A 27,072-nucleotide genomic window follows, 5' to 3' on the forward strand; every position below is an offset into this window, starting at 1 on the left:
CATTGCAAGATCAGACAACATCACGCTTAAAGCAAAGTGCACTTAAAGCAGGGGAAGGTCATCTTTGGGAAGTAACTTGGAGTAAAATTTTATACTGTTTATTTTTTTATGTTTATTCTTTCTGATTTCTTAAAAAATATCCTTTTAAAAAGAAATCAGCAAAACAAGAGCCCATGAAAATGTAAAGAGACAGTAACCGGATGGCATCTCTGGGAGAAGTGGTCATGTGTATTCTGCCGGTACCACAGTAGTAGACACACCACTAACTTCTGCATAACCTTAGCATGCCTCTCCTGGCTGATGAGAAAGTGGTTGAGTCACAAGCACATATAGTCAGCTTCCTCTTATAAAAGCAGAAACATCCTTCACACCTCTGAAGTCCTCACTGTCCATGCACAACGTCACGACCTATGCTCACTTCTGGAGAGGCACGTCCACGCCAGCCATGAAGGGCACAATTAAGAAGCACATCAGAGACTCCTGAGGTTGCATCTGGTTCTTTCTTCCCTGAGGAGTGAACAAAGACTATGGCTAATTATGCCTAGCACTACCATTACCCTTAAAATCAAGAAAACATCATCAGGGGGACTTCCAAAATTTCCCACACTGGTAATTGCTGTGTTCATTTTAGAATAAGTTCTTTAGGAAACAAACTTTGACTCAATACTTTGCAAAGCTATCAAGATTCACATCACATTTCCTTTTCAAAAGAGAGAACTGATATTTGGAATTTTAAGTGTGTATTTCAAAGGAACAGTAAACAGAAGCTTTTTTAATTCATCAGAAGCCCAAAGGAAAGGGGATTTTCCATACACATACGCTCTACTTGGGAAACTAACTCTTGCTGCTCCTAGAATAAAAATACAAATACAGCAAACCATGAACTCATGGTAATTTGTTTGTATAAGTCTGACATGGCATGGCCAAATAAATTAAGATTGCATGGCTATGCAGAACTGAGAGATCCTCTAAAATATTGCATTGGTATTTTGCCTTTTCTAGGTCATTCATCGCGTCAGACCTTTGTCTCAATTTTTCTTTACACCTTTGTCTTGTCCTATTTGAAGACCCACGCTCCAGGGTTATATCTTATCAGTTAATTAACTTTTTAAATGGAAACACAGCAAAAATGACTATATAAACTTTTGCTCATATATATCAAAGCCAATGTCAACCAATGTGGTTTGTGTGCACCTAATCCAGGAGACTTATACTAAAATCTCATCTTCCATTTACAGCCTGAGGCAAAAGTAGGTCTTGCAGAGAGATGTGAGAAGTGACGAGATTTAGTAGAGCAATAACATTCCTCAACAGTTTAAATATTGGTCTAGCTACTAAACTTGATGTCACGACGTTCTGGCATTACATTATTAAATAAGGAGATTTCATCCACCTTTTTCACTTAACATAATGTAACATTCATTTCAGAACAAACAAACAAACCTCCCTACAATTTAAGGGCTTATTTTCCAACAAAACCCCACTTGAAGGTAACACTACTCTTCAGTAGATCAAGACAACACTAATGGGAAATAATGGGGTGAGGGGAGAGGAGGGTGTAACATGTCAGTCCTTCACTGTAAATTAATGAACAGTTTAGTAACAAAATACTAGAAGCAATGAAAACAATCCCTTCTGTTCAGATCCTATAAGATCACTATCAATGAGGAACAAAGGAGAAAGCAATTACGCTGGAAATTTTGAGTCAACAAACAAGGAAGAAAAGAATCCTTGGAGGCAACTTTGATTTTTATTTTACTACCTCTTCACCCAACACCATCAGATCCCATTGACGTGTATTAAAAAAAGATAACAAGTCAGGTAAGAAGGAATTGCACAGGAGCCACTGTTTGCAAAGAATTTTGCCCACGGTTCAAAATGACAATGGAAGACCTAACAGTGAAAAAGATGAAACAGAGAAAAAGAATAAAGAAATGGAATGGGAATCAGAGCCTGAGAGAACACTGCAAGGGCTGGGTAAGCCCAGGAGCCCCTCAGGTGACTCCAAGCACACCTCTTCCCCCAGGTGAGGACCAGGCCGTAGGGCTCCTAACTCGTGCAATATCAGAAAAGCTGTGTGATCTAGCGTCAAAACCAGTTCAGCCAAACTGAGAGGTATCCATGACTGGACCCAAAGAACAGGCTGTCTCCCAGGGGTGCATCACCACAAGGGGAAAGGCAAGGGCAGAATCAGGAAAGAAGCTGGGAAGTCTGTGCTGGAACAGCTCAGAACGCTCTTCAGAATAGACTGGGAAAATTCCTCGGGAAAAGCAGTCCTTGAACAGAATTGCACTAAAGGGATGAAGGTCAAGTGTGAATTTTATTTTCTATTTTATCTCTGAAAAACAGGATAGCAGTTTTTAGCAATGGAGAAAGAAAAATCTATACACAGCAGCCAAGTGCAATATCAGTTATCCCTATTAAAGACTTCAATAAGAAGTAATGTGTCCTGTAGTTGAAATATTCCACAAAGTATTTTGGTTGCTGAATGTACCAATCTTATCAGATAACAAGTGAGCAGAACTCTTGTCAGGAACTAAGGCATAAAACTTGGATCCTATCCACAGTTCCTGCAGACAATGTTGTGACGAGCTCACCGTTCCCACAAGCCCACCGTGCAGCCAGAGATTCCTCTGGTAGCGGCAGGACAGCAGCCTGCTCTCATCCCTCCCACTCCACGATCCATTCACAAGGCCAAAAGATGTAAAGGAGGAGGAAAACGTAAGAAAATTCCCCTGAAGGCAATGCCAGCCCTGTATGGCAGTTTTTCTCCACCTCTACTATACAGCCCACAGCTTTACACACTTCTACTGATGGCAGGTCACCTGCAGTTCACAGGAAAGGGATTCAACACTGCTGGCTCTTCTTCAAACAACAGTCTGAACACCATGATAATCCTCACCCTTTTTTACACCCACTAAGGAATAGTGCAGAAAGTTTTATTTATTCTAGGCACAAGTAGCATATATGTGTTAAGTTTTGGAGCTTTTTTGGGAGGAGGGAGTGTTGAATTGCTTTGAGTCAATCAGGCATATCACCACACCAAAGTTATTCTCTGAATATTCTGCATGTCACATAATTGTTCATCAAAGTTTAAAAAGGAATGCCCATTTTCACAGGTAGATGTTCTATACAAAACCAAAATGTAAGCACAGACCATAACCATCCATGCACAAATTTTCTCAAAACTGAATCTCCTCCAGGAGATTCCTCCAGTAGGAATGGCCTTAATAATTGTCATTAGAAATAAACTTTAAAGTTTGGAATATAAATGTTAGGAAACATTGAATTCTTTCTCAAGGCATGTCAAAAGTCAAGTAAAAACTTTGCTTCAGAAGTATGAAAAAATTAACTATATTCTTGAACTGCATAATGTCAAATTACGATCAGAACCTTAAGTTACTGGAAATATTAAGAGGTTACAAAGACAGTATCTTTTGTCAACACTTAATAAAACTTCTAACAACTCATATATCCTAAAGATTTTTTTTTACATATTAGTAATAGGACATACAAGAACATCAGTTTCTCTCATTGCTTTTAATATACAAACTGTAGGTAATGAAGAACATATTTTCCAGACTCCTTTCATTGAATAAAACCAAATTGGCATCAGACTTCCACTTTAAGACATTTCCTGACATTTGTTCCATAAGAAAATTATAAAGTTAGGGAGGGATGAAATATATTCTCCTTTTATCCCCAGTCATCTCCAAGGAATGGACCTCATAGAAAACACAAGGTGTATTCTTTGATGGGTAAACAGCTGGGTAGATGACAAGTCACAAAGAGTGGTGGTGAATGGAGCTAAACCCACCTGACATCCAGTTATCTGTGGTGTTCCCCAGGGCTCAGTGCTGAGGCCTGTTTTGTTTAACATCATTATCAATTATCTGGATGAGAAGATCGAGTGCATCGTCAATTAGTTTGCAGATGGCACTGAGTTGGGTGGGAGTGTAGATCTGCATGAGGTCAGGAAAGCTCTTCAGAGGGACCTGAACAGGCTGGATTGATGAGTTGAGGCTGATCCTATGAGGTTTAACAAGGCTAAGCATCAGGCCCTTGAGCCACAACAACTCCATGTAATGCTACAGGCTTGGGGCAGAGTGGCTGGAAAGCTGCCCGGAGGAAGAGGACTCGGAGGTATTAAATGACAGCAGCTGAACATGAGCCAGCAGTGTGCCCAGGTAGCCAAGGAGGCCAATGGCATCCTGGCTTGTGTCAGAAATAGTGTGGCCAGCAGGATCAGGGCAGTGATTGTCCCTCTGTCCTCGCCCTGATAAGGCTGCACCTCGACTCCTGTGTTCAGTTCTAGGCCCCTCACTTCAAGGAGGACGTGGAGGTGCTGGAGTGTGTCCAGAGACAGGCAATGAAGCTGGGGAAGGGTCTGGAGAACAAGTCTGATAGGGAGCAGCTGAGGGAATTGGGGGTGTTTAGTCTGTAGAGGAGAAAACTGAGGGGAGACAGGATGACTCTCTACAACTACCTGATAGGAGGTTGTGGCAAGGTAGGGGTTGGTCTCTTCTCTCATGTAACAAGTCAGAGGACAATGGGTAATGGCCTCAAGTTTTGACAAAGGAGGTTTAGATAGAGTATTATAAAACATTTCTTCACTAAAAGGCCCTGTCAAGCACTGGAACAGGCTGCTTAGGGAGGTGGTGGAGTCATCATCCCTGGAGGTACTGTACATGAGGTGCTTAGGGAATCCCTATCATTCTATGATTCTATGATATGGTTTAGTGGTGGACGTGGGGGTGCTGGGTTAGTTAGACTCGATGGTTTTAAAAGGTCTTTTCCAAGCTAAATGATTCTGTGACTCTGTGCTATCTTTCAGAAAACTTGAAGATGATTTGATTATTTTACATTGACATCACACCTCTACCTAAATACATACACAAAAGCCATTCCTTGTAGATTTACATACACATATATATGTTATCATTTACTGCCATTTCTCTCGTTTGTTTTATTTTTTAACTGTAGGGTTGAATCTATATAGGTTTATTATGAGATTTTCTCAAGGAAGATTCAGTAAAACCAGTTTTTAAAAGTCAATACAACTTCTTATCCTTTAGTTTCAATAAAATGCAAGAGAACATACTGTAGATTTAGATGACTGTATCAGTACTTTTGATTTACTCATATTTTCAATGTGCAGACAGGCAATTCCCATTTATAACTTTATTCCAAAGCTGTGACCTTGACTTTTACCAAAAGTTCAATTGCAGGGATATTGTTTTCGAGGCAAGATAAAGGAAGAAAGGAGTTCTCACAGATAAGATAATGAACTGTCAAATGCAGCTTATGAAATACTACTGTTTCAAATAGATGCTCTGATTTAATACATGTTGACAGTCGATTAAAAAATTATGGCTAGGTCATTATGTAGCACACAGACTACAAGGCTGGAACTACTTATTTGTTTATCTCATAAAGTATATACACGTGTGAACCAAAGACATGCCCAGAGCCTTCCACGTAGGATCAACACTAACAGTTTGAATATTACTAACTTAAGTACCACATAGTGAAGGTGTATGATTAACAATGTACACAAAACTGGAATTTGTCAGAAGGGAAAGAAAAATGTATTGGAAAATAGTTGGTAAAGTGACTGATTACGCCAAGGTAAAAAGAACAAGGTGTTATCTAGCTATCAAAAATAATAAAGGAATGCACAAAATGGCTATTTTTAACTATTAAACCTCTGTCCCAAGTACTCGTATAACTACAAAAATCATACACTCAGAGTGGTTAGTGTTAGAAGGGACCTTAAAGGTCATCCAGCTCCAACACCCCTGCAATAGGCAGGGACACTTTCCAGCAGACCAGGTCGCTCAAAGCTGCATCCAACCTGGAACACTTGTAAAGTACAGTGAAGCTTAAAAAACCCACTCTAAACCAACAAATTATCTCCTGGATATAATGAGAGTTGTGTATCCATAAAAAAAACCATAAACACAGAAAATAGTCTTTTCTTTTTTTCTCTACTTAACATAATAAATGCAGCAAGTCTTTTCTAATAAAAAGAAAAAAACTACAAGCTGTCAATACTGATGTGTCTGCTATCAATGAATGAGAAGTCTTGACAAGACTACAAGGTTTTCCAGCACAGTAAGCACGCAAAAAAACCCCGAGATTCATATGATGCTCTGCACAGGTTCTCATATTCTACGTTGTCCAATATAACAGAAGCCAACTTCACACTGCTATACAAAATTATTCTAGAAAAAAATAAATGTACACTGCAGGTAGGGACATAGGTTACATTTAACTTAAAGACAGAAGATTGATAGTCCTGTCCCGGCAAAAAGAATGAGCAAAGATTGTGAAATGAGGAAATGCTTAACTCTTGAATGTTTCAAATGCTTATCTACCTTTCTATCACATAGGTTTAAAATTAAGTTTAATATCCCTTCCATTATGATTAGTCAGACTTTTCAGTAACAACCACAAACAAACATGTTATATGTAATCACTTTCCAAAATCAAATCATCCTTCATCAACACAGAATCTGCTACACCTACAAAAACACTAAATAAATAGCAAACAACAACCACCTGCTACCAATATTAAACTACTCTTTCAGAGCAACTTACATAAGGAAATAAAGAAATGGGACCTGATTTTTCTCTCACACAAGAAGGTTGCCTAATGTACCTTGTCTCGGCACTACCAGAGCCAGTGCCCAATGATGCACCCATGACCATCTCTTGAGCTGTGATGGCTGCTCCATCATCTTTGCATTACACTGCAGCTAAGATAACTGAGGTTTCACAATAAAGCTAAATTTAATCAATAAAGCCTTAAAAAACACACTGAAAATGTTTACAAAGTTATCACATTAATATGTATTTTTGAGTGAAACTCAAAATTCACATGACTGGAATGGTAACATAAAAAGGTACAGCTGTTCTGGAAGGATATGCAAATAATGGTGACATGTTGTATTTTATCTACCAATTATATATCTTTTCTGTCTCTAGGCTAGTCCATAGAGAATGACTGATCTACTGAATGACTAGCTGATCATAAAAAGGGAAAGGAATATGTGTGCTATGATGGGAAAAGGACCTCAAACAAGGTGAGCTCACGAGCAAGCAGGATTCCATCCACACTATTTCATCTGGTGCTACAGGAATGCAGAACAGCTCAGAAAGTATAGCCAACTTATAGACTGTGAATTTGGTCTGTTGGGATGGGGACACAATTTACTTTGCTCAGCCAGACCATAAACCATGAGGAAGAACCAATGGAAAACACCATAAGGCAGGGAAGGCCGAAAGAGAATGACCATTAAATTACACAGGTAATAACTGTTCGGATTCCTGGAAGGCCGGGTTGGTACAGAAAAAGAAAACTGAAGAAAGGTGCAGTTCAGAAAAAAGACAAACACCAAGTAAGATCTCCTCTACTAGGGAATGGTCACAACCATGTATGGATAAGCCAGAGTATGAGAGATCAGCTCAACTCAGTCAAAAGTAATTCACTGCCCTTGAACAAATAACAAGGTGGAAACTAGGTCAAGTTCCTGAGGATTAGCAAAAGATTGCAGCAGAAGCATGCAAAAATCAGAATTAGCAATGGGCATTAAAGGTAACAAAGGTTCCTCTGCAAATGTGTTAAAAAAACCCCCACTTTGCACACTCCTACCTCCCCAAAAGCTGCCCCAAGTTTGCAACACCCTTCACTGAAGAGATCAGCGGCAGCCCCGGGAGAGTTACAATGAGCAGTTAAAAGAAGGCAAGACCTCAGGTCTCTTGGTCCTGTCAAGGATAAGCCAGATATTTTGAAATCGTCTGTCCTAATAAATCCTAGGTCTAGCAAACTTACAGAAATTGACCTTGATGTCTCAGAAACAAGCATCTTTGAGACCTCGTGGTGGAAGTGCAACTTAGCTGCAAACACTCTGCCTATCCTCAGAGCAGCTCTATTTCCTTTTATTGTTTTATTTAAGGTCAGGGGTATAGAAATACAGGCTCATCAGCTTATTTTTGATTTGCATAAAAATATTGGGACAAATTATTGTCCAGCAGATAGTAACTACCACAGATAACAGAACAAAAAAAGAGATTGGTGGACTCTGGGAAAGAAAACATAGAACAGATGCCTCATTTTCGAATACTTTGTTACCTTGAGGACAAATATCCTAAAAATGCTCAGCACTGTGGATCCTAAATGACATCCAAATGACTTTCCAAGTAATTAAATTATTTTGCATCAAAAAGCACATGCCTTTAGCAGTTTGATTTGTACATGCACACCCTAACTATGAGTAACTGAGTGAGCAAAGATTGGGTAGAGTTGTCATAAAAAGATAGAGTATGCTTACCACTAAAAAAACCCCTCTGAAATGGAATGGAGCCTTTTGCTTATGATTATCTCCAGACCTGATTCACCACTTTTTTATTACTGACTTTTGTTATTGCATCTGAATACAATTTGATTTTATGAGATCTTAAATATTACCTTTATAAACATTTCATGCAATGTTGACTCTCTATCTGCAAATTGCTTATTTGCTTATTGTATCTGTTCATTGATGCCACTGCAATACCTTATTTTTGCATTAACTTCTTTGTTGAGTTTAGTTTATCTTCTGAGAAAATCCTGGGATGGAATTTTTAATAAGAAACTCTTTAAAAAAAAAAAAGAAGTAACTGTAACTGGTAAAGACATTTTCCCTTACAGCATTCTGTTTGCAGTACAATTCAATCAGGGAATATATGCCAGTCACTGTGAGATCTCAAGAAGGGACTTTGTTTATCATTTAATCAATATGATTTGAGCAACCCAGAAATATATTCAAATAAGATGCTAAATTCTTTACACACCTTATGCAACTTTACCCAAGTTTCATACTTTTGCTCAGTAATTGCTCTCCACACATAATTTCTTCTGCTTACACCATTCTTACTGTGCACACTCAACACAAATCAAAACCTGTGGCTGACCTCCATTTACACAACACATATTAACTTGTTTTCAAGGAAGAAGATGACTGCACTAGGAGAAAATACAACTGCCTCAAGGCTCAGTGTTGGAGCCAGTTTGTTTAATATCCTTAGCAATAACCTGGACGAGGGGACCAAGTATGCCCTCAGTAAATTTGCTGATGATACAAAGCTGGGTGGGAGCTTAAATCTGCTTGAGGACAGAAAGGCTCTTCAGAGGGACCTGGTCAGGGTGGAGTCACGGACCAACAGCATGTGGTTTAACAAGGCCAAGCGTCAGGTCCTGCACTTGGGCCACAAGAACCCCAAGGCAATGCTACAGCCTTGGAGCAGAGTGGCTGGAAAGCTGCCTGGGGAAAAAGGACCTGAGGATGTTAATCAACAGTAGCTGAACGTGAGCCAGCAGTGTGCTGCTCAGGGAGGTGGCGCAGTCCCCATCCCTGGAGATATGGACAAGAGGTGTAACTGAGGTGCTGAGGGACATGGCTTAGTGATGGGCTTAGTGGTGTGACATTAGTGGTTGGATTTGTTGATCTTAAAGGTCTTTTCCAACCAAAAGGATTCTATGAATCTGTGATCATTAGGCTCCCCTGATAAACCCATTTGACAGGTTATAACACTAATCGGTAACTGCTCTCATATCCACATTATTTCTTCTACTGCAAATCTGAAAGCTTACATTCCACAAAGCACATTCTCAAATTTTACTGGACTAAAGCCCAAGAATTAAATGTATTTAACACCTCAAAACATACCAGATGATTATTTCACTCATAGTAAATATTTAATACCTGCAAAACCACTTGCAAATTGCTAATATGTTTCATTATTGTAAAGTTTGCCCCTTGGAAATACCAGCTTTTAGGGTCAAATGAAACTCCATAATCCTTCTAAATGTCTTTCATGCTTACTTTTGATATTTACATTTACCTGTGAAATTAATCTCCCCAGGAAAGACAGGCATCTTTCAAAGTCTTCAGATAAGACAATTTAAGCAGAGACATCCTTTGTCCTATTTCTCATCAAAGCACATAAAATTAGAAAGTTTATGCTTTCATACCGGATTTGCAGAGTATTTACATTTAAATAAGCTTTAAAAAAAAAAGGCAAGATACATGATCTAAAAACAAAAGTGAACAAAAAGCAGCCTTCTTCTTATAAACGCTACAATTAATCACTATGATGAAGAGATAGAAAGCAATCCATCTCCCCATACCATAGAGCTGATGAAGCTTTTCCTTTCACACACCACAGAAGTTAATTATTATAAGCAGATGTGCTTAGATTACATGAAAATTTATACTCCATGAAACTAGGCACTGAAGATATTTATTTCAAAGCACAAATGTATTCCCTGTTTGTTTGAAGGTTTGCTCACATGCAACTTCACCAGCAACGCTACCTGCACAAAACCATCCACCTTGCAGACAAGCAGTTTTTACATGCTTCACTAACCAATCACTTCCAAGAGGTAATGAAAAAGCACCTGCTGGGTAAAGCAACTTCTCACAAACACTGTGCATCTGATTTGCTCCACAAATTCCCCCATGTGCTCCAAATGATGTGTGCCATGACCATATCACATGCTCCGGGGGTTAAAATACAACGGAAGAGCTAAATCCCTCAAACTCTCTCAAGAGTTCAGGATGGATGTAACTGATCAGTTCTGCAGACTAATTTCCACTTGATTTTCTCAAGTACCTATTATTAAGATGCCCTGCCAGAGCATAAGGAATGAAATGAGACAGCAGTGAAGGCTCGTGGTCAGCAAGGGCAGAAGCTGTGGAAGCCCACACGCTCCTCTCACATAGCAGTGGCTAGGAGTGCTGCTGTCTCATGCCACACATCCCCCGAGGACGTGATGATCTGCTTCACCCCGAATTAAAGGAATGCTGAAGTAGATGGCCTTCGACAAGCCTATTACATTTTAATAGATCAGTTAGATTCTCTCGTACTGTGTACCTCTAGTGCAGACACTTCCTTTGCCTACACAAAGACCAGGGTGAAAACAAAGATACAGAAAGTTAATATTCGAAAGACAGTAGAAAAGAGATAACTTGAAGAAATTTCAATCACCTTGGGGCACATATCAAAGAAAACAAATATATGGTTGCAAGACTGAAACTTCAGTGAACTGTCAAGAAGGAAAAATAGTAATGACCGGAATTGACCAGAAAAGCATTAAAAAGTAACATTTGCTACAAGGCTTCACATCCAAGATCCAAATTTGACATTACAAAATACCCTACGTCAGGAAAACTCTGTCAAATATCAGAATATATTATTCCAAACTTCCCTTATTTCACAAAGCCAATATCAGCAATCCTTTAACAAATGATGCACACACCGGGCAAAACCGGCGGCTGCCAGGAAAAAAATTGACTAGAAAAATCTTTGTTAGAAGGTGACATTTTTTTCATTACTATCTATTGCCATCAAAGTATAGAGATGGCTTTTTCTTGTGTAGTAATTTTATTCCAGTGGAATTCCAATTTTTTGGATGAAGTTTCTCTTGATTTATTCTAATATAAAGAAGACAGAGTCTTCTCCTGAGCCTTTTGAGAAGCAAATCAATTACAACGCTGCTAACGAAAGGGGAGAAGGGGTGTTTCCAACAGCAAAAATGCTTGGAAGCATTACTGCTGCAATCTTTCAGTCTGGTTAAGAAAGTGCTAAACATATTGCTCAGTATTTCAAATATTTCTGGACATATTTAGAAATGGTGCCAACAGATAAGAGCACCACTGGACATGGAAAGCAAATGTAATATTGACCATTTCACAATCACCTGATGCATTGTCACAAGTGCGAGTGCTTCATAAGTATCCTCTTCACCTCCAGTTAGGCTACTGTCACTCTAGCACACCAGTTTGAAGGAAAGATGCTGTGAATTTTGAAAGACAGCTTGAGCCAAGGTTATTCATTTATTTTGAAATTGAAAACTCATGTCTAAAACATCTTCTGCAGACACAAAGCTATTAGAGAAACGTGAATACACAAATTCAGATTTAACGAACATGACATCAGGATTCCTTTTTGCACCTTTGTGGCATGTCACATTCAACAAATCAGAACAAATCAGAAGACTTATAGTAAGCCACACTGATGAGTTCTGCCATTTAGGATGCTAATATTCACGTTGAGTATTAGTGCTTCACTATTCAAAGAAACCTCACTCAATAATTTCCAAGCAGAGGTGCTTTCTGACACAGAAGAAGAGAAAAAGCAAACCACAACTTTTGCCAAAGCTCCTCTGAAGGAAACTCCCCAGGCAGCCCAAACCTTAGCAGTCTGACAATGAACAATACCTGCTATAAATCAAACTCTGCACTCTTTTCAACATCGCTCTTTTTCTTTTCACTAATGGCTGAGACTGTTCGCTTGTTGGAGTTTTTGGATATCATTTTGGACTTTTGGGGTGGGGGGCAGCAAGGATAGCCTAAACAACTGTTGTAGTCCTGTAGCCCTCTAATATTTCATTGATTTAAGCAGGATCAGCATTTCAACCCCCAGTCATCCACTTTTTCAGCTTGTTAAAAAACCTCAAGCTAAGCTCCTTTGGTAGCATCCTATGGTAAGAATAAATGTCTGTCTTTATCTCTCCAGTTAATGACTTCAGAATTCCTCACAATTTGATATTCCACTTGACTAAGATCACTATGGACAAGGAAGAGATTTTTCTGGTAAAGACTGGGAGAATAAAATCTCCAGTGTTTTCTCAACAACTAACAGCATAAAAGCTTTTTAATAAGCTTGCTTATTTTTAGTCATGCTTCAAGGTTTCCTGTTTAAAGTGTCTATTTGAAGAAAAGTTCTCCTTAAGGCCATTTTCCAGAGAACCTGGACCTTATCCTGCTCAGCTCTGATGAATTTTTAACAACTTCCCTATGAACCACAGCAGCTTTGGTATGAATTATCTTTGGATTTGTAAACAGCACAACCGTGACAAGGAGGAAATTAAAATTTTATAACAGCAAAAGTAGAACCAAATCGGCACTGAATGGGACTGCCTGCAACATGGAGACATGAACAAGAGGGACTTGAAAGTGTTACATGAAATAGCAAACAAGAAAGGAGACCAAACAGGACTCAAATGTCTCAAGAACAAAGGATGATTCAATTAAATCGAAAATCATTGAGAAACTAAAATAGTTTCCTCCCTGCAGGGTTAACCCATGGAAGTGAGGTATGCCAGACTCAGACATGTGCCAGGAGAGTAGGAAGAACATGTACAAAATCAGGTATTTTTACGGCTAGTTCCAGTGACAGTTACATGGGCTCATATAAAATATTAAGGATTACAACCCCTCGTGTTGTAGGTTCTAAGTCAATGAAACAAAGAGTTCTAGGATGAAATGCTCCCATGTTTCTGATGAGGAGCACACGAGGCTGTGTGATCAGTCTACTTACAACTCACTCATGGCCGTAGAGAAGATTTCTGTTGTAGTTTATAACATCCTTTGCACAAACCATGACCACCCAGGGCTACTGTTCATGCAATAAAAAGTTCTCAAGATATGTACATAATGTCTGAATCAACTGTTCATAACTCAGATTTTAAATCACTGGAAGCTGGTGTTAAAAAAACATGTCCTAATTGGAAGGGTCTGTCTTCAGTTTCAGTGAGAAATTGCTCTTCATTATGACTCTCATTACGTCTTTCATCCTCCTGAGTAAGTCTCAGCACAGTTTGGTTCTCCTTGGACCTCTTTCATCTGTTCTACTGTTTAATGACAATCCATCATTTAAAAAAAGGACCCCAAAAATGACTTTCACCAACGATAGTTGCTTAGATCATACAGACTACACACTAGATGAAAGAAATCTTAGGAGGACCAAAGAGAGTTGAACTTAATCAGGGAGATGAAAGACAAAATGAAAATCTATCTACCCTTACATTTAAAAAGGAGTTTCCTTCAGATAAGATGATCTCGACTCTCTTTCTGTACCTGTTAAATACGGTATGAGTACTGTCAGATCACTTGGGACTTTTATGACTGAGATGCTCTAGCATCTCCTGTAAATTGTACACATTTGGATAATGCTGTCTTTGACTTTGAGGTGACCAGGCCATTTCCTATTGATCTAAAACCTTCTTTCCCCCCCTTTTCCCTCCTTCCTCCTAATCAAGGCAGAAATACATAGCTTGGAAAGCTTTGATGTTCCTCTGCTTTACTTCTCATTATTTTGATCTTTAACAATCCCTATATTGGTACATGCTTGTAGTATACATTTTCAGTGTTCATGCCTCTGGCTTCAAAACACTTTTCTACTTGGGAAAACAAATGCTGTGTGTGGTACTAAGATGCTGATATTTGTTCTGTTTATCAGATAGGGACAGTATATATTAAGCCAGAGAGCCTGCTTTATTTCCTTCCACAAAGTGGAATATACTGTTCTGTTTTTGAAGGAAATTAAATATATGTAATTTATCTGATGTAGTCTTCATCACCTTTATTTTATGGAAGGTCTACAGATTACTGGGTTGCCTTTGGATAAAACGTTGCACTGTAGATTGCTGTCAGGACAAATTCTCTAACAGTCTCTTCAATTTTTATGTTGCTGGCATAAGGCTACAGTGACAGAAATGAGTGGAGTCTCTCTTGCCATTAGTTAACGTCTATAAAGTAATGTCACGCCAATTCTCCTACCACCTATGAAATACTCTTACAGCAGCTACACCCGAGGTGGAAGCCGAGCCAGACTCAGACTGAAATATGGTAGCACTGTTTTCAGTGTCTTGTGATGCCTGCTGACATCTCCCATGAAAAAAGGAGGGTAGTCCACCATCACTCTTATGTGAACAACCTGTCACTGGAAAATGAGTATCAATCTTTCTTCCCCTTGTCCTATCAACTAAGACCCACGGAAAGAAAAATTGATCTACAGGAACATATTACCTGGAGATCAGTGGGATGGAATATAACATGAGGACAAATTTTCATTCCCCAAACCAGTAATCAGCTGCAGACTCCAGTATACCCATGCACATATTTACATAGACAACTCTGCTGTGCCACCAGGTTTCAAGAAATTGGCCCTGGATATCTTCTATAAAAGCAGGTTATTTACTTTCTCATAAATTAAACTGCAGGAATCTCAAAGGCAGCCACAAAATGCTGAGAGAGATTGATCCATCACATCTCACATAGCCTCATCTGTCCCTTCGCCTCTCCTCCTGCTCCCAGTCAATTCTAATGCTCCAAAACTGAAATAAATCCCACTAAAAAAAAAAATCTGTCTGGAAGAGGATATCTTCCTCATTTTGTGAGAGCAGGAAAGGCTGAGAATGCATACATGCATACATGACATTAGTATTGGATTTTTGTCTCCTCCTCCTTAATTTCTGCATTTCTTCCCCTTTCTGAAACAGTCTCACATTTTTGCATGAAGCTCATCTACTATCAAGTCCACAATTAAACCCAGTCTTTGGGAAATAATTTAAAGATCAAAGCCTATAGCTAAACTGATAAGAATTAGATACAAATAAGCCAGACTCATGTAAGAAAACACCTATACTGCAGTGATAAATCTCCCCAACCTCCGTGAACAGATACCCATAGCTTGCCAAGAATGAAGATAAGTTTTAAAAGTAAAATCAAAGGTGAAGTTTCATTAACTTCAAGAGATTTTAATTCATTCACTGATATTCACCAGAGCTTAAGACTCTTAATTATCTAATTTATTTCTGTTAATTTGAGTGTTTTGAAGAAAGGTTTCCAACCTACTCCGAATCTATTGACAAACCAGGCATTGGAATCACTCAAATTTTGATGTTTTTATTTGACTTTAATTGTTTTCCATTATTTACAGTGGCAGAAAGTGTTATGGAACAAAAATCAAAGGGAGGATCTCTTGTTAAAAATATTCTGGTTTAGGAATCAGAAGCACAAATGTCAGGCAATTGGAGATCAGAATGAAAATGTAAGAAATACATGATATTAAAATGGGCTGCTCACACATAGTCAATAACTCCTAATTCCAAACTTACCTCTACAGTACCACTGCCCATCTACCTACACAGTGTGAGTGCTGTACATTTTTGCTTTCAATGCAAATCTCACTTTTCCGATCTCAGACCATGCTTGAATTTACCCAATGTGTATTTTTGGCCTGCCTTTCAAAGTACTCACAATTTGCAGTTACCCAGATGTGTTACGGATGTACTCTCTACTTCATTATATACACAGTTAGTGAAAACACTGAAGACAGTCAAGAGCACATGTGCCCTATGGGAAGCCATCTGAAACATTCTTCCTGGCTGACAGCACGTAACTGATAGCAGAGCTTTGAATGTACCTAGCAACAGGACAAGGGGTAATGGGATGAAGCTGGAACACAAAAACATTTAAAGATAAGGAAAAACTATTTTACTGTGAGGGTGAGGGAGCCCTGGCACAGGCTGCCCAGGGAGGGTGTGGAGGCTCCTTCCTTGGAGGTCTTCAAGACCCGCCTGGACATGTTCCTATGCAACCAGATCTAGGTGGACCTGCTTTGGCAGAAGAGTTGGACTAGATGATCTCTAAAGGTCCCTTCCAACTCCTACCATTCTATGATTCTTTTTCAGTAAGCTACACAACCACTTCATCCTCCATTTCTCTAGGTTATACTTTCTTATTGCACATGGGAAACTGTGACATGGGACTAGACTCAATGTCCTCCTAAAGTGAAGAGGATATTACCTGTGCTGCTTTCCATTTACTTTATAGCCTAACCTCCAGCCCACTGCCTCATCAAGGAAAGAAATCAGATTAGCAAGAGCAAATAATAGTAAACCAATTCTGGTATGGTTGTTTCTTATCATCTTATTACTCTCCATGTGTTTATAAGTTAAAAATTGCAATATCAGTGACAAGAAAACAACAACACAGATAATACGGACTTTATGAATTTGCAATATGACATGGAGCAGCTACATCAGTGAAGTGATGGCAAAGCCCTGGTTGATAACAGACTGAGGCTCTCTGTCCTGGAAAGGCAACCCCCCAAAACCTCAATCCCCGTTCTAGATGGATTTTGCCTCACAAACTTTCCTTTCAAACATATCACAAACAAGGCTCAGCTCCTGTCCTTACACTGGTAATTATTTTTCCCTCAACTATTTGCTACCAACGCCGTGAGCTGCCAGGCAGGTGTCTTCCAGACTGTGATGCTGGCTGAGACCACTCAGTCCAGCTCACTTTGCTCCTATTCGTGGCCCTGCAACTGCCCGTTAGCCTAGACTAGTATCATCAGAAAAAACACTGACAAACCTAATGAACCCACAGCATCACTCAGTAGAAAGCTCAAGGTGCCATCGTCCTACCAGGCAAAGTTAATATTGGAGGGAGCTACTGATGACAGGTAAGTTGCTATCAGCTGGACAGATTTATACTCAGGACAGCACCGCAAAGCACTGCTCGTGAAATATCACCATCTAACAGAAGCAGCCCGTGTCTTTGCCACGTTTACTATCACAAATGTATTCATTGTAAACTTCAGGTTATCACATTGCCTCTAGCCTTTAAATTATACCAGGATTGTAATAAGTATCTCCTGAAATTCCTAATTCTGTGCAAAAGCATTCTGTAGCCTAAATTGCAATGAATGCATCTGTTAATTTAGCTAATCAGCAGCTATATTAACTACCTACAACACAGGGAATAAGAACTCTTGGGTTGAGGAAGAAAAAACCAAAAGGGTAACACTGATGCTTTTTTGATGGCACATCTCATTATAAACAGGTTACCATAAAATAATCTCAGCAGAAACAACACTAATGTGTGTGTCTATTACTGTGTTACAGGTTGGTATTACATGAGATAATACAGCTAAAGGACATCTAGTTTAAATATTTTTGTAGATGTAATGTTAACAGGCAATACTAAAATTAATCCTTTCATCTTACTTAGTACTGAACATATGTTACCTTGGCCACTAATTCATAACAAATTATGTTGGTAATCAAAGGTCTGCCTATGTAAGATTTTATTGGAGCCATCACTGCATTTTAGACTCAATCAGAAAATTAGACTGTATATTGCTACAATTTTTGTTCTTGTAATTTTTTGATCTGCATCTGTCTAAAACTGGTCTTATATCCCTATAGCTATCAGGAAGCTCCAGAGCAGGAGCCAGAAACCTGCAATGAAGGAGACTGGAATCTTAAATTGCTGGAGTCCGGTGCTGCCGGCACTTCACTGTCAATTCATACATCAACTTCTCAACTGAAACGGATTATATTTAACACCAGCCATCTTAGCAAAGTCCACGTGGTGTGAATTTACAACACAGTTAAAGAAGGAAAGAAATAGATCATATGCAGTCTGATAGCAGAGTGTACCAGTATTGATCCACCCCGTGACCTCAGGTGAGCTGGGGAGCGTGCACTTTTCCAAAGCGGAGAAGCAGTTCCCTGTTACCACGTTGGTGGGTTTGTTGTTGCTTTCCTGTACATAAATCACTGAATTATTCTATATTTGCTGTTTCTTGTCACAGCATTTCTGTATTCTTGCCATGGGGAGCTACAGCTCTGAGATGGACTTACTGTCTCATTAATGGGGGGAGATATGTTCAAACCCCACAGATGAATCACAGTTAAGAAGTGGCAGGAGCAGGAGAAAGAAGACATGTCATGTTCTATTGCTGCAGCTTCTCCTCGCTTTTGGAAAGTAACTACTGTTTTCATAACCATCTTGTCAGTGTATTTCCAAGACTGCTTTTTTAAGGCAGAGTCTCATTACATCAGTCTGGTCTTTAATACACGTCTATTTACTTTATCAATGGCTTCTGAAGCAGCCTTTAAAGACACTTGCTTAAAACAGGCTTTTCATCCGCTAATTAAACCTTAACAATCCCTTGTAATGAGCAACACATTTTTTCCCCAAAAATGTAAATGTCTAAGGTGGCTGCTCATGTCAGTGCTGAAGGGAGAGGTCATTTCTGAAGGATCCTCCATCACAAACATCAGAGAACAGTAAAGTCACTGAAGGGCATCTGAAGCAGAAGCAATTTTCTCACAGTCTTGACATCTTCTAGTAAATTAGTCACTTGTCGAGGAAAATGACAGCTATATAGCAATAGAAAAGCTTGTAAAGCTCTTCATTTACTGTTAGAAATGTTGTCTATGTCACAGTCAAGCAGCAGTAGCATTCCCACCCTGTTTTCCTCTCAAGCACACCATCTCAGGGGCTTTTTGCAAATCCTATCTTAGCGGAGTTTAAATAACAACCATATTCCCTAGTTCTAAATGTTACTTCTCTCTGCATGATTGTTTTCTGAATAAGTTAGTCCAGTGGAGCTGACACACAAAATGAAAAGCTATTGTAATTAATGTAATATCATTCCAAGATAAAGCCATGAACACTGCAGCATCAGACAGCTGTCATGTCTTTGGCTACTCTGCTTAGAATCCACAGACAAATTCTGGTATCTTCTGCACGTTACATAGTAACTTTACGTGCAATTTCAGTAAAAACACTCATGGAATAAGATCTGCAAGTATCTCTCTCAGAATCTAGCCTAGAGAAAGAATGAAACGTCATTTCAGATTTCATTTTCCCTCAGCACAGTTGTCGTTCTAAATAGGTACACATAAGCACAAGGGTTTTTTCTTTAGAAATTATTTATGTGAACTCAACGTGCTTAAATAATTGGCCAGACATGACAGCTTCTGGAAACTGAAATCTTCTTCTTTACATGGTAGTCAGGATACGAACAGCAAAAGAAAAAGAAATACCAAGAAAAGGATGCTCTAAGGAACAGCAAGACTGATTATCTTCAGTGGCAAAAGGATAAATGCTGTTATGTGTTAAAGAAGAAATTGGGCAAATTCATTTAAAAGAGTAGTCTCCAAATACTCTTTGGAGAATAAGTGCTTACCTCAATGCCTGAATATTGCAGGAAAGCATCTATCTATAACAACTGGCATTCTTCCATTGATAGCACAGACTATCTCTGAAAAGATACTGAAAAGATCCACAGATTCACCGAATCACACAATATAATTTAGAACATAGGGGACCTCTGAAGATCTGATGCCTGTTATAAGCAGGATTGACCTCAAAGTTAGAAAAGGCTGCTCAAGACTTCATTCAGATGAGTTTTTACTATCTCCAAGGAATCTGCAGTCTCACTGGGCAATCTGGGAATTTCCCTCACTACAGCCTATGACTGTTATTTCACTGTGCACCTCTGAGAAAAGTGTCTCTCTAATCTCTTCTGTGAACCCCACTCCCATTAGACACTTCTCCAAGCTAAACAAGCCCAAATCCTCAGCCTCACTTCACATGTTATTTAAAAAATATCCCCAAAGTTCCACTTTGTGGTGAAGAAAGAAAGGATCAGAAGCCATCTAGTGTTGTGATCTAGGAGCTGAAGAGATCCTGCAAGGCATGAAAGCAAACCCTTGGCTAAATGGCTACTCCCTGACAATACAGCGACTTTATAAAAGTTTGTCATACTAAACACTTCTATAGATAGGATACAGAATCACTGAAAATCCAGCAGGTTGTTTTTCAGAAGGAATACAGTCAGAGTTAGCAGCTTGGTTCCAGCTGCCTTCTCCACAGAGATCACTCCCCTCGTTCGTAGGAAATATCTTGTGTAGATATTACTATGTGTAATTATGAACACCAAAGCTGCTACAAAAAGCACAGATAATTACAAAAAGTGAAGGTGACACTGAACCAAATTTTGCCTAAACCCATCAGGTGATCAGATTCCTTTGCCATGATTACCTCAAAACAGCACATAGCCTATGTAATTGTTGGAGGACTCTCCACAAGAGTGAAAATGATCATGATACACTTCTATTATCCTTCAAACTTCATCAGAGTAAGATTAATACAAAGTTCATGCACCTACTGGAGCATAAAGATTACCACCCCTTTGCACACAAATGGAGGAATACATGTTAAGACATCTCAATTTACAGAGCTCTTTCCAAAAACCTGCTGGAAAGTCTTGTGGTCAAAACCTACACAAAGATATTTACTCCTTTGAGCTTAAGTTTAAAACATATTTCTTCATTCAGAAACAACCCACACACTGTCAGGGCTTTTCTTTCTTTTCTTTTGTTTCCAGATTATGTAAGAAATCCACTTAATCTTTAAATAATGGTTTCTACCTTTGTGAAGGAGTAAATGATGTCAAGTTTCTGCAGTTAGCATACCTGTATAGTCTTTTTTTTTTCAATAAAAATAAACTTGTGTTAAAGGTTTCATGAGATTTCCCAGGAGACTGATCACAGACAAACCTTCAGCCATCTGCAGGAACCACTACAGACTCTGATCTCATACTCTGAACAGGGAATTCCTTCTCCACACTTGTGTTCAGACAAGAGGATCACCGTATTTTCAAAGTGCTTAATCACACCAAGGGCAGGAGCCCAAAGCCTTTACCAACTCTGAACTTCTCCAAGTCTTAACGAAAATCAGGCCTCAGGCAAATTAATAGTGAAATTTAAACTCATGAAGAAATTATCCTTTCCATTTTTAGCACCAAGAAAGGATTACTTCACAGAGGCCCAAGTCTTCATGTTTAGTCAGAAGAGCAAGTTACTGTAAAGATACTTGAATATCAAGCATAAATCCCCTCCTATACTCCAAACATACTATCATAACACTGGTACTTCAGTGTCCAGCACAGTAGCAAAACTGTAGAACAGGTTCACTTCCCAAAACACTTAAAGGTGCTTCAGTCACTTGGTTTCCAAATTAGCAACTGTAGAAGAGTAAAGACCCTACCCAAATGCCACACTCCAACACATTGGTGGTTGCATGGAGGAAGCTTACCCCTTGACTGCAAACCTTGTCCACACGCCTCATTATGTCCCAGCACACCTTGTCTCACCCAGTCTGGCACCAGCACACAGTGACTCCAGCGGTGGGTCTTCCACCTACAAGAGGAAAGGGGTAACAGTGAAGTAGTTAAGATTGAATATCATGAACATATCCAGGCTAAAACTTCAGTTACAAGGGATGATACACTGTGGAGGCTCCTGAAATAAGCAGTGTGAACTGAAATTCAGATGCAAGGTTCACTTTGAAAACCACATCATCATCCAACATTTTCCTTTCTCATTTCTGTAAGACATGGTTCAAAGTTACATAAAATACACAGGAAACATCTTCAGTGGGCTTTGAAAGCAGGCTCTCCTCCTGCAAGCCTGTTTCCCTATAACTGATGCTGCTCCCAATCTGCTTTCTGTGCTTGGATGTGTACCAGTCAAGAACACAAGAAAGCTCTTTCCTCAGCATGAGGTGGTAGGGAGCCAGGCAGTGCTGACAGCAGTTGACTCCTGCTTTGGCAGCAGCTCCAGCTCCCTCCACTGCTCTGAGACCAGGTCCTACAGGACGTGTGGGCTGGAGAATTCTACACAAAGATGTAATGCTTCTCTATTTACTAATATTATACTACAGATGGGTCACAGAATTGTAATGGAGAGTAGTGAGCAATTGCCCTATTGTACTATTTGTCTAATCAGAATTTTTTAAAGTGTACATTCTCCAACGGAGTGGTTTCTGCAATAAAGATACAATTGTGATTAAGGCAGTTGAGTGCTTGTGGTCCCAAAATAGCTTACATTGATTTGTAGCTACAATGAGTGGGAAGCTCCCAATAATAGCTTCCTTAAACACATTGAACCCTGAGGTTACCATTTGTAGGAGCTGTGTCTATTGGTGCTCATTCTGATGATGTCATACCTACTGAAATATCCAACTTAAACTCTACTTTTACACATTTTTCCAGGTACACTGTGTGTTTGTAACTACTTTTTCCAGTATTACATTATTTTCTGGTGCAAACTGAAGGACGAGCACACAAGAGTAAGCTCTGGAGAAGTGGACATCCACTAGCAAGAGACTGATTCCAAGCTAACGCTTTTTACCTATAAACTGGACAGATGGGAACATCTTCACATTCTCTTTCCTCATATAAGGTGTCTGGGCATGCCTGTCCCCCATTGGCAGCATGCTGAACAATAATCCTGTATCGGGACTGCTTAGCTGCAGTGGCATTGCCTGTGAAAACAAAGAAAACATTACCTTCCAGACACAGCTGGCACTCTGAGTTAGTGACCTAGCTGGCTTGGTTAAAAACTTTGCGTTTCATTTATATTTTGAAATGATAAGCATGCTGGCACTACCCAAAGAAGGGAAGGAATGGGAGGCTGGATGAAAAACCACTATCACCGGGCTTTAAAATGAGGAGTAATTCAGCACAACAGCACCTGGATGGTTGATAGATCAGCAGGCCAAGAGGTGTACCAAAAAATGTCTATTTAACAGAACAACAAATGAGGGAAAAAAGTCAATGTGAGTAAATTCTTTAACACCTGAACAGGAGAAAAGAATAAATACCAAAAAATCAAACTGTCATAACGGAAGGTTTTGTTTCTGAAAACACATTCTGGTGGCCTCAGGCTGCTACCTACAGAGGCTAACTCTCTATTTAACCTGAGTCAATGCAAGATCAATCCATCTAAAAACGGTTCACAAAATCTACAGTACAGAATGCAGCATGAAAGACAAGAATAGGATGTACCTATATAACTCTAGAGCTAAAACAAACACAGCTCTTGGCTATGTAAGTGCTATGTATAAACTGAGAGCTACTTTGACCGCTGTATATGACATTAGTACTTCTTCAGGTACTGTATTCAAGCTTCAAAAGGAGGTACTAGACAAATGAAAAGCGACCTCAGCAGAACTCCATAAAGGATTCCAGACCAGGCAAACATACTTTAATAGTGGACTTCACCAAATCTATGCAAGAGAGGAAAGCAGTGTGTAAATTAGCTCACTTAGAAACATTACTTTTCAGCTCAATAAGTAGCAAGAACATAGTGCACTAGAGTAGAGGGAAAACTTAGAAAAAGTGACATCACGAACAAAAAGTATAAGTACAGATCCAGTAAAAATGGTTGGCTCTAAAAATGCCACATTCTACATGCCTCCACTTGCACGTGTGCTCTCACTGTGAGATCACTCCAAAGGGACTTTGGATATAGCAGGAGGCTGCTCACCCCAGTTGCTACCCTGAGGCAGGATAAGTGCATCCAGGGTGATCCTCCTCCTGCTTCTTTGTCACCTACTAGTTGAGACAGCTCTACAGCTTCCTAATGTCTCATTTTAGATGTCTGATTCTGCACTTGAAAAGCCTCAGAGAGCCTTATCTTAAATCTAACCCAACTCACTGCTCCTGTAAAGTAAGCCAAACCTTGTTTGTCTTCTGTCCACTAGAGGTGAAAGTGTTTATCCCTATCGTCTGATGCATAACCTTTAAGAAACTGCAAGGGCTTGTATCCAGCCCAAGTCTTTCCCTCTCTAAACTATGCTGACCCAGTTCTTCACAGGTCCTATTCAATTACGTCTCGTTGCTCACTGTCCTACAACACTGTGCCCAAGAAATCCCACATGCAGCCTCACCAGTGCTCAGCACAGTACCACCCTTGGCGTTTTACATAAAACATGCCCATGAATTTAACAAGTCCAATATGAGTTTTAGCATTTCAAATTGCTGACTTTCATTCATTTTGCAGTCCGTTGTGTCTCCAGAGGTGCTTGAGACAGTTTTTCTTCCCATTCAGTCTTTGTTTATTTTTTCCTTCCCAAGTCACTTTTTGAGAAATTCCCCAATTATTTCAATACCATTTAATAGTTTGTCTATTGTGTTTGCTACCTCTTTCAGTTCTGCACCATCCATTAATTTTATTACTCAAGCAGACTGGCAATTCAGACAAATATCACATAGAATTGGGACAAAAAGAGTATTCTGTAGGACTCTCCTTGCCCCATGTTTGATCATGAACCGTGGACATCTATCAGCCCATTGACTGAAAGCAGCTTTGTAGAGAAGGATGTGGGAGTCCTGACAGATAAGTTGACCATGAGGCAGTGATATGCCCTTGCTACAAGAAGGGGTCACAGTATCCTGGGCTGCATTAGGAAGAGCATGTCAAGGGAGGTGATCCTTTTTCTCTGCTCAGTACTGGTGAGACAACTGGGTGCCATGTCTAGTTCTAAGCTCCCCAGTAGAAGGAGGACATTGGGACCCTGCAATGAGCCTAGTGAACAGTCAACAACAGTCAACAACAGTCAACAAAGGTTATTTAGGGACTGAAGCATCTGATACACAAGAAGGGATCAGGAAATCTGGGACTCTTCAGCCTCGACAGAAGGCTGATGGGTTCTTATTAATATGTATTGATACCTGATGGCAAGCAGCAAAGGAGACAGACTCTGCTCAATGAGAGTATCCACTGTGAGATTTTTCAAGCAGCTGAGTGCTCATTTAACAGTGATTTATTTCAAGTCACTGTTCCTCAGCATCCTGATAAAAGTTTAATGTGTCAAAAATCTACCACTCCCCTTAATTAGAGCAGCTACACTGTCAAGGATTAAATTTATTGGGCACGACTCGTTCTCAGTGAATCCACACTGGCCAGTTTACAAGAATCTGATCCTTGAAATGTTTGTATCTTGAGTAGTAACTTGTTCTTGTGGTTTTCTACACAACAGGGTTAGGATGAGTAATCTACAATTTCCTTGACCTTATTTTTTTGGGGGGAAGTGGGGTGGGTGTTGGTTGGATTGGGTCGGTATTACTGAGTTTTAGTTAGCTCCTCACCCTGTAGATGTCATTAGATGCTGTGGCATTACTCTCTTACCTCTTTCTCTACTCACACTGCCTTGCTGACACAGGAACATCTAATTTATGGAAATACTTATTCTTTATTCCATTCCTCTCCTGGCTGCAGACAGGAAACAACGGTAGCAATTGTACATTGCCCATGTTGTGTTTCCTTCCTTTCTCAGAAAGTAATAGACATACATTTCATTCAGTTTCCCCTTTTTAATCCATTTGTGTCATTCTTGTTATCTAATATCCTCCTATAGCTTAATTTGTGTTCTCCATTTCTTGTTCCTAATTTCTGTGAAACAATTTGACAGTCAAAAATGACACAAGGTTCTGAATGACACTGATGATGAGAAAAGATTTTAAAAGGGCTTCTCTACCTGTGTTTGATGTTTTCTCTACATGGTTTGACGCCTGAACATGCAAGTAATACCCAGATCTACACAAGTCTTATTCCCCTGTGCTACTGGCTTGCTATTTTAACAGTTTCAGGATAGAAAGTAGAGTCCAGTAGGGCTGCAGCCCTTTAAAGCATCCTTCTTGGTAGCTTTCAGGTCTTCTACAGTCCTGTCTGCATAGAACACATTCCCAAGAGGTGTAGGTACCAATTATCTCAATTTGTTGAAGCCTGTGTCCTTTTGTTTCCAGATGTCTTGCTGTTATTGCCATCCTTCCCTTCTCCTAAGAATCGTGAACTCTATCACTTTCTGATGATTTTCATTCAAATTATCTACCACCATTAGAATCTTAGCCATTTCCTTCCTATTAATCAGTACCAAATCTAAATGAGCTTCCCACAGTAATTTTCTCCACCTCAAGGAACTAAATTATCCTCAACATTTATTGCACATTACTCAAACCCCATTTTCAAAATTGAATTTCCTCATTGGCTTTTCTACGGCATTCCCTACAAATGTTAATGAACATAATTCTTATATCTCACTTTAAATTGCTGTAGCCTGATTTGCCAAAGTATTAACATTGTGTAGCACTGTCCTTTTAAAGCCAAACTTCAGCTGACTTCAAGTATGGCTATGACTGCTTGCCCTCCTGAAAAAAATGAAGCCTCGGGATCTCCAGGCCATTGTAGCTTCTATGTCCTTGACTTGGCAGCTCAGAGAATGCTGTTTAAGAACATTGTAAGTGTCTTACCTCCCTCAGCTTTAACTCCCACCTCGCTGACCCACCAGCTTTCTCTCTCCTTATACACAGAGCCATATGACTGAGCTTCAATCCACTCATCTCCCTCCTCCCTTGTTCTTGTATCTTTCTTTTCTCTCTATTTGACCCCCTCAGGATTTCTCTAGTACCCAGCCCAGGGCTCAACAAGTTACATCACCTTTCTCAGGTGAGGGACAAAGTCCTTGTTCAGTACTGTGAAGTAGGCTATATTTGGTCTAGGTTTTGCAGGAAACATTCAGCTCCATACTCTTTGCTCCTGACTAGATGGAAAGGCAGTCTGGTCAACACACAAATCTGAGTACATAAATAATAGAC

The 27,072-nt window shown here is 39.6% G+C and overlaps 1 protein-coding gene across 1 annotated transcript in view; it reads right to left on the reverse strand.

Annotated features, from left to right (window-relative positions):
* Positions 1-27,072, reverse strand: part of THSD7B (thrombospondin type 1 domain containing 7B) — a 273,877-nt gene that overhangs the window by 116,491 nt on the left and 130,314 nt on the right. The window contains exons 10-11 of the mRNA XM_062004863.1: positions 22,826-22,958; positions 21,729-21,832 (exon numbers count right to left, since the gene is read on the reverse strand). Of these exons, the coding sequence (XP_061860847.1) occupies positions 21,729-21,832; positions 22,826-22,958 (237 nt within the window). The remainder of the gene's footprint in view (positions 1-21,728; positions 21,833-22,825; positions 22,959-27,072) is intronic.

Source organism: Colius striatus, chromosome 11 (assembly GCF_028858725.1).
Source record: "Colius striatus isolate bColStr4 chromosome 11, bColStr4.1.hap1, whole genome shotgun sequence".
NCBI classification, from domain to species: Eukaryota; Metazoa; Chordata; class Aves; order Coliiformes; family Coliidae; genus Colius; species Colius striatus.